Source organism: Equus quagga, chromosome 2, assembly GCF_021613505.1.
Source record: "Equus quagga isolate Etosha38 chromosome 2, UCLA_HA_Equagga_1.0, whole genome shotgun sequence".
Classification (NCBI taxonomy): Eukaryota; Metazoa; Chordata; class Mammalia; order Perissodactyla; family Equidae; genus Equus; species Equus quagga.
The window spans coordinates 175,806,800-175,821,790 of record NC_060268.1 but is presented as its reverse complement, the minus strand read 5'-3'; the positions used below and the strand labels follow the sequence as shown (position 1 = coordinate 175,821,790).

Here is a 14,991-nt window from a genome sequence, read left to right as displayed (position 1 = left end):
AGGGAGGTGATAACCACAACCTAGGGAGGTGATACCACAACCAAGGGAGGTGATAACCACAACCTAGGGAGATGATACCACAACCTAGGGAGTTGATATCTCAACCAAGGGAGGTGATACAACTAAGGGAGATGATCACAACCAAGGGGTGCTGAGAGATCAGGCCAGAGGAGGCACAAGGAGAACCTTCCAGGCAGAGGGGATAGCACTGGTGTGTGGGGAGGGTGGGAGCATGCAGGGTGGCTGTGGAACGGCAGCAGCAGCAGTTGTCTTCTTGGGCACTCTGCCCCCTGTAGTGCATGGCCATCATTGCTTAGAGCCTTAAATCCATTTTGTTTTTCAGTTGATGAAGGTTGTGAATGAAATGTGTCCCAATATCACTAGAATTTACAACATTGGCAAGAGCCACCAGGGCCTGAAGCTGTATGCCGTGGAGATCTCCGACCATCCCGGGGAACACGAAGTCGGTGAGGCTGCCCCCCCCCCCCCGTGGTACCCCTGTCCCGTCACATTCAGAGCCTTCTTAAAGAGCTCGGAGATGGTTCATCCCCGTGAGAACATTCATGAAGCAGGGCAGGAGCCATCTGTGCCTCGCTCTCACATACATAGATTCTGCAGATTTTGGTTCTGTGACCCTCTCATGACACGAGCTGTTGACTTGTTTAAGCTAGAAATACCCTTCTTTCCTCCAAATGGACCATATTTAATTCTCTTCTCCAGCTCTAAGACCAGTTACACGAACCAAAGAAGAAAGTGGTCGGAGAAGATTCTGGACTCCCTGGTCACTAGTGGCTCAAGTTAGAGGGGTCCCCTCTATTTAGTTTCAATCCTCTTTTCAAGCATTTCCTCTTTTCAGCCTTTTCCCTTTCAGTTGCTCCTAGACTTGTGTCCTGCTCCAGGTCAGAGGGCCTTCTCTGGTTTTTCTTGGTGGTAAATCTGTGAGACCTTTAGAAATCCATCGACATTTAAGTGTGAGATTTGTCTAATTCATTTGACTCTAATATTAATCAGTTTTTCAGGAATTCCTCTAGGAGTATCCTTTCAAGGGTAAGAGCTTTATCTCCTGGGAAAATCGCATTTTCTCGAAAGCAGTAGCTTGGACAGTGGGGAAGGAGAAGTGTTGGCAGCTCGTGCCCAGCACTGATAAGTCCCAACACTAAAAAAGCTGAGCTTTGGGGCCGGCCCTGTGGCCGAGTGGTTAAGTTCACGCGCTCTGCGTCAGTGGCCCAGGGTTTCGCCAGTTCGGATCCTGGGCACAGACATGGCACCACTCATTAAGCCATGCTGAGGCAGCGTCCCACATGCCACAACTAGAAGGACCCACAACTGAAAAATACACAACTATGTACGGGGGGGATTTGGGGAGAAAAAACAGAAAAAAAAAGATGGCAACAGTTGTTGGCTCAGGTGCCCATCTTTAAAAAAAAAAAAAGCTGAACTTTGAAGGGAAAAAGCTCAAAGACAGCTCCCTTTACAAAATCGTGTCATTGCTGATTTGCTCTGCTGGATGATTTTCTGCTTGTACTGATTCATCTTTGTGTCCTTGTAACATAATGGGAAGTTCTTTTAAGAAAAATAATTGCCTCCCAAAAGAGAAAAATAATTGTCATTGCTTGTGTTTAATTTGTATGTTTTAAACCCTAAGCACTGTGTAGTTTTATCTATTCTTGCTCAATAAGAATAAACATTATTACTCTGTGTCTGGTATCATTTAAGATTTTTCTATGCATTTTCTTATGTACCTGACTATTTGGGAATGAAAGGAAAATAGTACTGATATAATTTTGGAGGTTTGTTTGAAAGAACAGATAGGGCTAAAATTGTAAGTTTATATTATTCAGAGATTTTTTTTTTCCCCTAACATAATGTGATCAGGGCTGTTTTGCTAGAAGCTTCCAACATGAACCTGTGTTTCTCCCCCTTTGAGTAAAGGTGAGCCTGAGTTCCACTACATCGCAGGGGCCCATGGCAACGAGGTGCTGGGCCGGGAGCTGCTGCTGCTGCTGGTGCACTTCCTGTGCCAGGAGTACTTGGCCCGGAACCCGCGCATCGTCTTTCTGGTGGAGGAGACCCGGATTCACATCCTCCCCTCCCTCAACCCCGACGGCTACGAGAAGGCCTACGAAGGGGTAATGGCGCCACTTCTTTTGCCCAGGGCGGCAGTGCTGACTGCAGAGCGTGCTCCGCCATGGGTGGTTGTGAATTCCGCAGTACAAGCTTTCTTTCTGAGCATCTCTGCTGAGGCAGGGAAGCCCATAAGGTTTACAAAAGATGCCAAGCAGGAGTTGAGAATTATGGGGACCCTGAGAGGTGGCCATGCCAACAGACTGGAGAATGTGGAAGTGAATAATAACATTGTTTTATATATACGATGATAATAATAGACTCGAATAATAATACACCTGACATTGATTAGCACTTAATCAAGGCATGCACTAACCTTGATTATTATTCATATCTCTCATCAGTCCTCTGAGAAGAGTTGTTTTATTATTCTGATATATTGTTCATATTTCATATTCTAATTATGATATAGAATTTGTATAGGTTACAGGTGTGTATAGAAGATACATCTGTATAAACTTATGTATAGAGTATAGTTAAATATTATGTTGTGTGGTGTATCCATAATTGTACATCACAATATCTGGGAATAAAATGGAAAAATATACTTAAAAACAATGATACTTTTCAAATGCAAACTTGATGACACAGAATTTTGGTTGTGTTTATTGGTGCAAAGAGTTGGTTACGGGTCTGCAGTGCTATAGTGAGCCAGAATGATGGGCAGGGCATGGAGAATGTATGCATATGGTGGCCGCCAGTTTTGCAATGATGGAGTCTTAGGCTCATTACTACTCGGGGTTTCATCCACCCAGTGTAGAAGAGATGCGGGAAGAGGGGAAGAAGGGACCTAATACTTTCTGAGCACTGCCACGTAGTGGGAGGGACTCTCTGCATTCTCTCTGAGTGATTTGGCTGTGTTATCCATCGCTCACCAAATATTAATAGCACATGTTTCAATATTCTCCTTTGGATGTCGTCTTTGGGACTGAGGGTGTATAGAGGCTTAGAGACACACACCAGGTGGAGATGGAGATGCAGATGGAAGTGGCTTGTGCGTGAGAGGCAGCACTGTCAAGAAGTCTGTGAGTTCCTCACGTTCTGAATTGTCTCCCAGGGCTCAGAGCTGGGAGGCTGGTCCCTGGGACGCTGGACCCATGATGGGATTGACATCAACAACAACTTTCCTGACTTAAACACGCTGCTCTGGGAGGCCGAGGACCGACCGAACAGTCCACGGAAAGTTCCCAATCACTATATTGCAATCCCTGAGTGGTTTCTGTCTGAGAATGCCACGGTGAGTAAAAATACTCCATAATCTATAGAGCAGCGAAAGGCCAAAGTGAACACCTGTTGGTATTTGCAGAGAATGTGACATTTAAGAACAAGACAAAACCATTTTTTCTTTCATGTTTTCTCCAAAGGTAGGGAAGTATGCTAGATAATAACTACCTTTTAAATTGATATTTGAGGAGATTCTCCTTAGAAGAGAAATCATTTTATTTTATTTCTTTACAACCACACAGTGCTCCAAAAACAAAGAAACTTCTCCTAAATTGTGCATGTTTATTCCTATCATCACTACCCTCATCTTTGGCAATTATCCTGCTATGAAATTGTCCTTAGCCCTAACTGACTGCTTGCGATATCTTATTTTTATTTTAATAAGTCCTCATGGATTTATTACATGTGGTACTTCCAGAAGGAAAAATGCAATTGGATGGGAAATGTTTCTCTTAAATTTCTTAGGTCTTGTTTCACGAAGAATAGGTTATAGAAGAAATAAATTTTCCAAGCCTGCTCTGCCCATAGTAATCCACCTCTTTACCCCTAGTCTTTGATCACATATGTCCTTCAAGAGGTCTGCCTTGAATTCTATGTAAGTGAGGGATTAGGTTCAGCTGCAACGACAGGAAAACCAAAATAACAATGGCTTAACAAGGTAGAAATTTACTTCTTTTTTCACATAAAAAAGACCCTGGAGGCAGATGATACAGGGCCGGCCAAATAGAAGCCCCGTGATCATCAGGGACCCGGGACTCCTCTTTCTGTGTCCACCATGTTAGCATGTGACTTTCATCCTCAGGTTCATAATCCAAGATGGCAATGGGTGCTCTGGTTGTCATGTCTGTGAAGGAAGAGGAGAGAATGGGTTAAAAACATAAAAGGTCCTCCTTTCACATAATTCAGTTTCTTTTAAGAATTCATTCCCAGAATTCCTACATAATACTTCTGCTTAAACGTCATTGGCCAGAATTTAGTCAAAAGCTGATGTCAACCACTGCATGGAAGGTTGGGAAATGCTGTATTTTAGGCAAGTACATTGCAAGCTCAAAAACTTAAAAAACAAAAAAAAAATGGCTCCTCCTCCTGAGGAATGGAGAGAGAATGGATGAATGGATAGAGGACAGCAGCTCTCTGGCTCTGCCTCGTAGCTCCAGCCCGCAGCACACGTGGGTATCACTTACTGAAGGAGGGCCAGCGTGGTTGCCTCATTTAGTGATTCATAGGATGGTTTTATCCAGGCCCTCAAGAAGCAACCAGTCAAGTGATGGAGACAGACAGTGGGAAAACAATGTGGTTTGGTTAGGATGCCCACGGGCTGCTTACATGGGGTAGAAGATTCAAGGGCCTCTGAGTCTTCTGAATCTTTTCTCCTGTTTCCTAATTCCATCCTATAAAATCCCCCTCTCTCTCAAACGGATGTACTAATGACATCTAGCAAAGCAGAGAATTCAGGTGCTGTTATAATTTGGGAACTCTTGGACCAAAGTTGGAATATGATTCTTAGAACTTCTTAGCCCTAGGCTATAAGAGATAAGTAGTTATTTTAGCACAGTCATACACAGTCCTTGGATTTCAATCTCTACTTTAAGACTAGAATTTAGTTTTTTGAGCTTCTTATTCTTGAGAAATACAGGGAGAATTACACGAATCTACCATCACCAATACCCTTCTTAGTTAGGGATAGCTTAGACAGATAAGAAATCAGCGAAGATAAAGATTTTAATGGCAATTAACAGGCTTGACATAAGAGATCTATAAGAATTGTACCACCAGTGTTAGAGAGTACATATTCTTCTGAATAATTTCTGGAGCACTTTCAAAACTTGATGATGCTCTGGGCTGTAAAGAAAATGTCAACAAATTTCAGAGAATAGGAGTCAGGCAGATCGTGATTCTCTCACCACCATATGGTCAGACTTGAAGATAGTAATAAGATTCATAAGAACATCACCATGTATTTAGAAAATTAAAAATCAAAACTTCTAATTAATGGGTCAAAGGGAAAGATCTTACCGGTAATTAAAAAAATAATTAGAACTCAGTGATAATGGAAACGTTACGCATCAAAATTTGTGGAGTATAGCAAAAAATAGTGCTTCTGAGAATTTATACCTTTAAATGATTATATTCCAAAAGAAGAAAGGCTGAAAATTAGCTAATTTAAGAAGCTAGCAATGGAATCACAGAAGAAACCCCCAAAATGTAGAAAGATTGTGATTAAAAAGTAACGGCAGAGATCAATGAAATGATAGAAAACAAAGAAAAAATATGAAGCAATTCATCCACAGAAAGAAGCATTTGATAAAATTTAACAATCTTTCACAATAAAATCTCTTAGTGAAACTTTGTAATATAGATGATTAGTTTCAGGGTGCGGAAGGCTATTTTAAATGGTATTAATCATGAAAGAAAAGGTTAATAAATTCAATTACATCAAAATAAGAAAGTCTGTTCATCAGAAGATTTAGAAGCCTTAATGAGAGAAGCTAAAAACTGAGAGACATTATTTGAAAACTACATAATTTGAATTTTAAAATATATGAATAATAATAAAAATATAAACAACTCAGTAGAAAAATGGGTACAAGATATGAAAAGGCAATTCACGGAGGAGGAAACATATGGCTAATAAGCATGAAAAGATGTTCAGCGTTACTAGTACTAAGGACGTGCAGAGAAGAGAACGTTTACACCCATTGACTGGCAACATTGAGAAGTCTGACGGTACCCGAGTGTTGGAGAGGATGTGGGCCAGTGACGTCTTACACGGTGTGGGTGAGAATATAAATCAGCACAATGACTTTGGAAAATAACCTGATTATCTTGTAAAGTGGAATATGTATATATGCTGTGACTCTGCAATTCCTCTTCTGGTGATTTATGCAAGATAAATTTCAGCACGTGTGTACCAGAGACAGGACAAGAACTGCCAAAGCAACAGTGTTCAGTATAGCAAAAAAATTGAAAATTACCTATATGTCCATCATCACAAGAAGAGATCAATTAAATGCTGAGATCACTGTATTGAAGTGAAAAAGACTGAACTGTAGTTTTTTGTAAGAACACAGAAGCATCTTAGAAACATGAAACTGAAGAAAAAATAAGTTGTAGAAGACAACATCAGGATGGTTGCCCCCCACCCCCAAGCAAGTGAAACCAAAGAATACTTTTTTAGGCATACACATATGGGATGAAACAGAGAGAGAATGAGAATTGTACCATTTAGGATATAGTGGTTACTATATCCTAAATATATACTATATAAATATACTATATAATATAAAAATATACTATATCCTATATATAGTGGTTACACAGAAATTGTCAGTAAGATCTGGTTCTTGGGTGGGATGGTGGGTTGACAGGTGTCCATCATATCAAAATATATAAAGGAGGAGGACCAAGCATGGACCAATAATGATACTGCATAAAGAATCGAGTTCTAGGATTAATCCCATCCGGGGTCCCCGATGTGTTTAGAAACACAGTAAAAACAGAACTTAATGGATCCTATGAAGTCAATTTCATTCCTTAATCAATTTTCTATACTGCACAGTTAAACCATTTCCAATGTTTCTTTCTTTCTCTTTTCAATTTTATTCTACCAGAATTAACTTCATAGGGCTTAGCAATTTATGATAAATATTTGATTCATTGATCAGTATTTGACCATATCAAGCTCTCCAATTCTAGCTTCCAACATTGTCAGTTTTCTTCCTTTCTTGTTTTTCTTAATTTTTTTATCATTAAAAAAATGTCAAGCGTACAAAATTAGAGAGAAAGCTGTGAAGGACTCCTACATACCCATCTCAACTTCAATACTTATCAATTCTCGCTTCATCTACATCTTCACCCACTTTCTCCTCCCCTCAAGCTTATTGAAGCAAATCCCAGGCATCATAGTATTTCATTTGTAAATGTTTCAGTAAGTATCTCTAAAAGATTGGGCTCTCTTTTAAAACCATAAATTATTGCCATTATCGTATCAAAATAAATTATTTCTTAATATTATAAAATATCCAGTGCGTGTTTATATCTCCCTATTTTCATTCTCAGTCTCTCTTTCTCTCAAAGTTTGTTTAAATCAAGATCCACCTAAAGCCCATTCATTTCGATTGGTTTTCAATTGGTCTTTTAAGTATGCTTTAAACTGTAGATTTCTCCTCACTTCCTTTTTGCTTTAGAACTTTGTTGCTGTTTATCTTGTAACAACCGGGTTATAAACAGCTAGATTGTCTGGGCGCTGCTAATTGCTATTCTTGTGACATCATGTAACGTATTCCTGTGTTTCCTGTAAATTGGGGCCGTAAGACTCAGACCCGCGTGGCCTAGATAGGACGAGGGTTGGCGAACTGCAGCCTGTGCGCCACGTCCCGCCCAGTCCTGTTTTTGTAAATGGCGTTTCGTTGGGGCGCTGCCTTGCTCCTTCATCTGCAGATGGCCTGTGGTGCTGCCCTGCTACCGCGGCAGAGTTGAATAGTTGGCAACAGAGACTGTGTGGCCCTCCAAGCCTAAAATATTTACTATTTGGCTCTTTGCAGAAAGAGTCTGCCGGCCTCTGGCCTGAAGGGTTGGTTAGATTCAGGGTTGGTTTTTTTAGGCGTGTATTTTTCCATCAGGAGAGACACGTTTGGTTACGTCTCTTTCTGTGCCCTTTGTAGCCATCAGTGAACATGCTTGACTCATTAATTCCCTGGAGTTGCCGAGTCCTGATACTCTGATTCTATCGTTCCCCCTTTATGCATTAACCGGAATATTCCAACAAGAGGAAACTTCCCTGGATTTCTCTTTTTTTTAATCCATTATTTCCACAAAGTCCAGTTTTCCCAGGGCAGATTTTGAAATTCTAAATTTTGCTAAGATTATTCCATAAAATTATTGCTTTTCCAAATACGTCCCTGTTTGGAAAGCCAGGGAGAGAAAGCAGTTTCCTTCTTAATTTATTTATGAAAGGGTGTTTAAATTTGCAATGCTCACAGGTGGCGGTGGAGACCAGGGCAGTCATAGCCTGGATGGAAAAAATCCCCTTCGTGCTGGGCGGCAACCTGCAGGGAGGCGAGCTGGTGGTGGCATACCCCTACGACATGGTGAGGTCCCTGTGGAAGACACAGGAGCACACCCCCACGCCTGACGACCACGTGTTCCGCTGGCTGGCCTACTCCTACGCCTCCACGCACCGCCTCATGACGGACGCCAGGAGGAGAGTGTGCCACACGGAAGACTTCCAGAAGGAGGACGGGACTGTCAATGGGGCTTCCTGGCACACTGTGGCCGGAAGTAAGTCTCTGATTGTCCTGCTGTCGTCATTGGGCCAAACGATAACGGACTGCTGGGACTGGGCGGGACCCTGTGGCCCATCTCCTCTCCACCCACTTTTCATCACTCCCATCAGCATCATAACTACTGCAGTTAACTATGTGCAAGGTGCCAGCCCTCTCCATAGACTCCCCGTTAGTCCTTACTACAGTCTTTGAGGGGGTGTGGCTTACTCCCTGTTTTATGAATGAAATCACTGGGGCTTGGGGACTGGAAGGGATCTGCCCGAGCGAGAAAGAGGCAGAGCTGGGGTCTGTGTGTCTCTCTGGTCTGCTCTTAGCCAGTGAGCTACTCCAGTTAGGGTCAGAGATGGTTAAACATAGACTTAGGGGAAATATTGGACCAAAAAAGCAAACTCAGCAAAGTGGGGAGAGCATGCTGGTGCTGATGCTGGAGCCACAGCTTTCACCCAGAGTTGGTCCCATTGTGGGGGACGTCCCATTCTCTGAGCCCACAGAGAGAGCTCGACATTGATCCCTGCTCAGGTGTGAAAAGACTCCTAGCGGCAGGTGTGTCCTGAGGCCCATAGTGAAGACCGTTTCACACATCTCTCATCCACTGGCCGTCTGTGGGCGGCCTCCCCATCATACCTGAGCGTCTGGTCGATGCCCAACTGTGTGCGATGCAGGGAATATGTGGCTTTGCTCCGCACATCCACACAGGACCAGAGAGGCTTCCAGTAGAGACTTCAGGAATTCCTCTCAGCAGCCATAGAGGACCCTGTGGCCCAAGTTTCAGGATAAGCACTTTGTTTCCTGTGTCGGGGTCCTCTTGGCCTAGGCCTCCACATGAGGAGGGATAAGGATGTCATGTTCCCTAAGGTCCCTCCGTATTGGGATGGCAAAACCCCAAACATAAGGCCCGTTGCTTATTTTCTTGACTTTGTGAGGGTTGGTCCAACCACTGATGAATTTGAAAAGTATCCCGTGTCACATAGACCTGAGTTCAAATTCTGTTTCATCATTTAGATGCCGTGTGACCCTGGGCAGGTTACTTTACCTCTCTGAATCCCCATGTTTTCCGTTTGTAAAATGGGCGTGATGGTTATGATGACAATGACGACGACGATGATGATGGTGATGATGCTGCCTTGAGGACTACTGTGAGGATGACATAGGTGACAGGTGTCGCTGGTCTTCTGCGTCTAGCTTATGGGAAACACTCAATTATGATAACTTCCCATTCCCTACCTTCTCCCCTCCCCCAGTATCATGCTCACCATGAAACCTCTTTATGAGCATATTCTTATTCTCCATTTCACTGTACTAATTAACTTTAATATTAAATTTAATATTAATTTTCTTTGCTAGGGATTCAGCCTCCACAGGCTTTTCAGATATGTTTCCACCCTTGGGAAAAGAGAAATAAAAAAGTAGTAGACGTATTTGTTCCCGTGAAACATGAGCAGAAAGCTTGCCATCCTTTTCTTGGATCCATACCAAGGAGAGAAGTGTTTTATTTATCTCCATCATGCTTTTGCTCTGTACAAATTTAAAGGAAAAGCAAATCCCTATCTATCAAGAAAATTTCCTAATGGCCAAAAAGCATTCTTGCTTTTCAGTTCGAGCCCTAAAAGCCTGCACTAATCTGTATGAGAAATATCGGTTGATGTCTTATGGCTGCCGTGACTAAATGGGTATGGACACAGCTGGATTTGTCAGGGTTGGGTCAATAGTAACATTTTGAACAGTTGACGGCCGCGTAGTCACGTCGGCAGCATTTGATTTTTCTCTATCAATTATATTTTCCATTATTTCAGAGACTTCTGTGTGCAGAGCCACGTGGTGGCTGGAGTCTTTTTAATCCTTCCTCCTCCTGGTGGTGTGATGAAGTCTGCAGTTTCATTTCTTTGTAGACTGATGAAATGCGATTTCTAATTTCCTTCCCTCCCCCTACCCCTCCTCTCCGTCTTTTTGTTCCGTTCTTGCTTGCTCATTAACAGCGCACTGACAGGCATTAGTTAATGGAGACTGGGGCGATTAAGAGCGCAGTGCAATCAGTCTCAAAATGCACATCGTTTGTAGCATGTGCGTTTTAACTCCAAAGTGATGTTAGATCTCTTTGTTTGTGGCTGCGATCCTGCGTCCTCTCCCCGACAATGGAGGCAGATGTGCTGATGGCACCAGGCACACAGAGCTTCAAGGAAAGCACAGCTCTGTGTTCCACATTGCAGCTTGTGACAAGAGCAGGATTCCAGGCAAAGGGAGAGCACAGAGGGATGTCTTGCCATCCCCAGCCGGGACGAAGCCTTGTGCATGTTTCGCTTTTGAAGCCGTTCTTTACAAAGTATTCTCAGCTACACGACATTCGCTGAAGGGCTGGACGTCCCAAGAGAGCCTGGCCCAAGCTTTTCCACCGTACTCGCGGTTTCTCATCATTTTGCCAATTTTTCTAGTGCTGCTAGTGCTTTGAAGACACATTGCAAAATGGCAGGCCTACTCCAGAGTTTTTAAATATCAATTTACTTATTTCAGTACTAACAAGGCCTAAAAAGTTGACAATAATGACAGTGTTAGTGCCTAGAGGAGCCCAGGCCCCCCGGGTGTCCTGCCCGTGCTGAGCGGTGGAAGTGTTGTCCGGCGGCCTTCTGTGCTCTCTGTAATTCCAGCCTTTGAGTTCAACTGCATGAGTTGACCTGGAGTTTTGATCAACCTTCTTCAACCAAACCAGGCCCCTGCCAACGGTTTTTCCATTAGCTTGATGCTGTCCCCCCTCTTTTATTGCTCTGCTCTCACCGTTCTTGTTTCATCACAAATGTGGCTGATGACTTGTGGATGGTTTGAATTTGGAATCTGGTAGAGACTGGCCATATGTTTTGCACCATTTTGCCTGTGACTTTAGTGGTTAGGCAGCAGATTGATACAGAATCGCTCTGGACACCCAAAGCCATGATTTTTAAGCTGACATTTATGCTGAGGAATGCATCCTTGAGTCTTATGGTGAGCTGAGAAGGGAGGGAAGTTAGGATGGGTGAGGATCCGGGCTGGTTGAGGCACAGGAGGACCACACAGAGAAACCCGGTGCACCAGCTTCAGCGTTCCGGTGCCCTGACTCTCAGAATCCACGCGGCGCCTTCTCCTGGGCCCGTGCGTCCTGGTGGTCACATGGAGCATGGCTGCGGTATGTTTTCTTGCTCATCACCCTGTTCTCCAATAATAACTGTTGGGAAGAGAGCCACTGGAACTTTATGCCACCTAACATTCATTTATTCGTTTCACAAACAGTGGGTGCTATAGTGGCTGAACTGTGGCCCTCCAGAATCTATGGCTGCTTCCTAATGTCTGGAACCTATGAATGTGACCTTTGGAAAAATGGGTCTTTGCAGGTGTAATTAAGTGAAGGGTCTCAAGATGAGGTCATCCTGTGTTACCTGAATGGGCCTCAAAATCATTGACAGATGTCCTTAGAAGAGATAGAAGAGAGGGCACAGACACAGAAGATGAGGCCCCATGAAGACAGAGACAGAGATGGGAGCGATACAGCCACAAGCCAAGGAGCTCCAGGGGCCTGCGGAGCTGGAGAGGCAAGGCAAGGCCTCCCCTAGAGCCTTTCTGGGGAGCACGGCCACGCCTGGGGTTCGGACTTCTGGCCTCTAGAACTACAGGAGGATCCATTTCTATTGTTTTAAACCACCCGCCATGTGGTCACTCCTAACAGCAGCCCTAGGAAACTAAGGCAGGGACCGACTCCATGCCAGCCTGGCTGCCTTCCGTCTGTCGTCCTCGTGTCGGGATGCTGAGGTTGTCTGCTTTCAGGCTTAGCGGGTGAGTGCGTTGGCCCTGAAGCCCCAGCGCCGCGCTCTGCGTGGAGATAAGAGCAAGGTCGTGGCATCACCCACACCTGGCTTCAAACCCTGACTCTGGCTCTTTCCAGACGCATGACTCTGGGTAGCTTTCTTAACTGTTCTCTGCCTCCGTTTTCTTATTTGTCAAATTGTGCAGTGCTGCCCTCCTGTCTGCTGGGTTTGCGCTCAGCCGATGCGGAGGCTGAGGACAGGTCCTGGCTTCTGTAAGGCACTCGGCAATGGTGGTGTGGCTAGCTCTCTTTCTGAATTAGAATAGAAAAGTGCTATAGAGCTGTAGCTGAGAACACCGTAACTATAAATTTAAATGCTTAAAATACTGTTCCCTATTGATACCTTTATTCTAAAAACAGTGTGCTAAACTGAATTTAATAAAATAAACAGAATTTTACCTAAAAATCACTTTTTTCAGGCCTCCTTTTGTGAACGATGTTCTTATATATGCCCGTCTTTCCCATAAACTAGGCTGGCTGCATCCTCTCTCAACCTCTCATCTCCTCCCCCAACATTTGCTCTAAGCAATTTTTGTCTACAGTAGATACCTGACACGTCCTTGTTCAGATGAAGTCTTCTGAATCACATCCTTGACCGTTCTTGCTGTCTCCCCAGTGCCACCTTGAGCATCGTTTAGTGACAGTGTTGTCCGGTTGGCTTGGCAGGTCTCAATGATTTCAGCTACCTTCACACAAACTGCTTCGAGCTGTCCATCTACGTGGGCTGTGATAAATATCCGCACGAGAGCCAGCTGCCTGAGGAATGGGAGAATAATCGGGAATCCTTAATCGTGTTCATGGAGCAGGTATGGCGTGGGCACACGGCTGTGATGGGGGCTAGCTGAAGAATGAGGCCCTTTTGATGGCTGAAAAGGTGAGACCAAATTGGTGCTTCAGACCTGGCTGTTGTCCTGGGCCGGCCACTGCAGTGCTGGGAGGAACCACTGTCCGTGAACACTTGATTAGACCCAAGAAAGGGAGCTCTGAGTGGATATTACAGCTCCCACTGGTCCAAGGTGGGTGAGACTAGTTCAAGGGGTTCTCAGATGCCTCTCTGTAGGGAGGGGGCGACATATGTCCGAGCCAGTGTGCCCAGGCCCCTTGTATACTCTACTAGGGCTGCATAGCAAAATACACAGACTTGGGGCTTAAATAATAGAAGTTACGGTTCTGGAGGCTAGAAGTCCAAGATTCAGTGTCAGCAGGTTGGTTTCATGCTGAGGCCTCTCTCCCTGGCTTCCAGACGGCTGCCATCTCACTATGTCCTACTGTGTCCTCCCCTCTGTGTGCACACATTCCTGGTGGCTCTGTGTCCTAATCTCCTCTTCTTATAAGGACCCCAGTCAGCCGGATCAGGGCCCACCCTAAGAGCCTCATTTTAACTCCATCACCTCTTGAAAGATACTCTCTCCAAGTACAGTTACATCCTAAGGTACTGGGGGTGAGGACTTCAACACATGAATTTGTGGGGGACACAGTTCGGCCCATAAAGCCCTCAGGCTGAAGAGTCATCGCTGCAGGTGGCAGGGTGTTACTTGGGAGCAACTCCAACAAGCGCCCGCCGGGTCCTGCTTGGAATTCGTGCAGAAGCCTGCTGTATACACTAGAACCCCGCACGCCTTCCCTTTCCCGCTCTCACAGACACAGCCGCCTTGTAGGCTTGAGTAAACTGGTTCTAGTTTGGTGCTAAAACCACCTGAATAACATCCAAGGCCCGCTAAGGAACAGACTAACTAGAAACCAGAGGAATAAACAAAACTGGATGTCAAACCTCAGTCATATGACTCTCGTGATTCCCTCCATTAGAATCAGATCCTGAGGCTGTGCGTGCAAGTTGCCCTTTCCGTGGGTTGTCACGGATAAGGCAGCAGGAGCATTCAGCCGGTGGCTTGCACTGCCTGCTTCCGGTACCTGCCCCTCCACACAGGTGGCAGAGGTCGGCACTGGGACCATCAACCCAGTCGGCTCTGGGGAGGGTCCTGGGACGCTCAGTGCAGCTCACAGTGTGTACTTCCCCAGTACAGAAGGGTCCCCATTTGTTCTTCCCTCTTGGGAAACTGTGAGCACACTTTCTCTCCCCACCCCGTAATTTTGTGAGGAAGGCTCTTTTTCATTTCATATATGAAAAGATAGAAGACCTTGACTATATAGCAAGCTAATCCTTCTAAAGTGATGATCCCAGTTGAACCAAAGAGCCTCCTGTGGATAAAATGCCCAGGCGTAGTAATACGTATAAAGAATGTCATTGGAAACAATAGTATGTCACCTTGGATTGTCACATCATTCTACAAATGGGGAAACTGAGGCACAAGGTTCTGAGCTGATGTGTGTCATGACTCAGCTGATCAGTGGAAGGGCCCTATAGACAGAGTTGTAGCTTACAGGGACGTCTTGGACTCTGTCTTTTGTCTCTGCCTCTTAAGTCGTTAAGTTTATATAGCCCAGGAGAGTCAAAAATAAATATGTCTATAAAAAATTAAATTCTATTTTTAGTGGATGTGTTTTCTATTAACCTTCTCAGATCCTAAC

The 14,991-nt window shown here is 44.5% G+C and overlaps 1 protein-coding gene across 1 annotated transcript in view; it reads left to right on the top strand.

The window, feature by feature from the left end:
- The window catches only part of CPXM2 (carboxypeptidase X, M14 family member 2), a 129,106-nt gene that overhangs the window by 106,076 nt on the left and 8,039 nt on the right, over positions 1–14,991 (top strand). Inside the window, exons 8-12 of the mRNA XM_046655037.1 lie at positions 344–467; positions 1,933–2,129; positions 3,182–3,361; positions 8,331–8,628; positions 13,129–13,268. Of these exons, the coding sequence (XP_046510993.1) occupies positions 344–467; positions 1,933–2,129; positions 3,182–3,361; positions 8,331–8,628; positions 13,129–13,268 (939 nt within the window). The remainder of the gene's footprint in view (positions 1–343; positions 468–1,932; positions 2,130–3,181; positions 3,362–8,330; positions 8,629–13,128; positions 13,269–14,991) is intronic.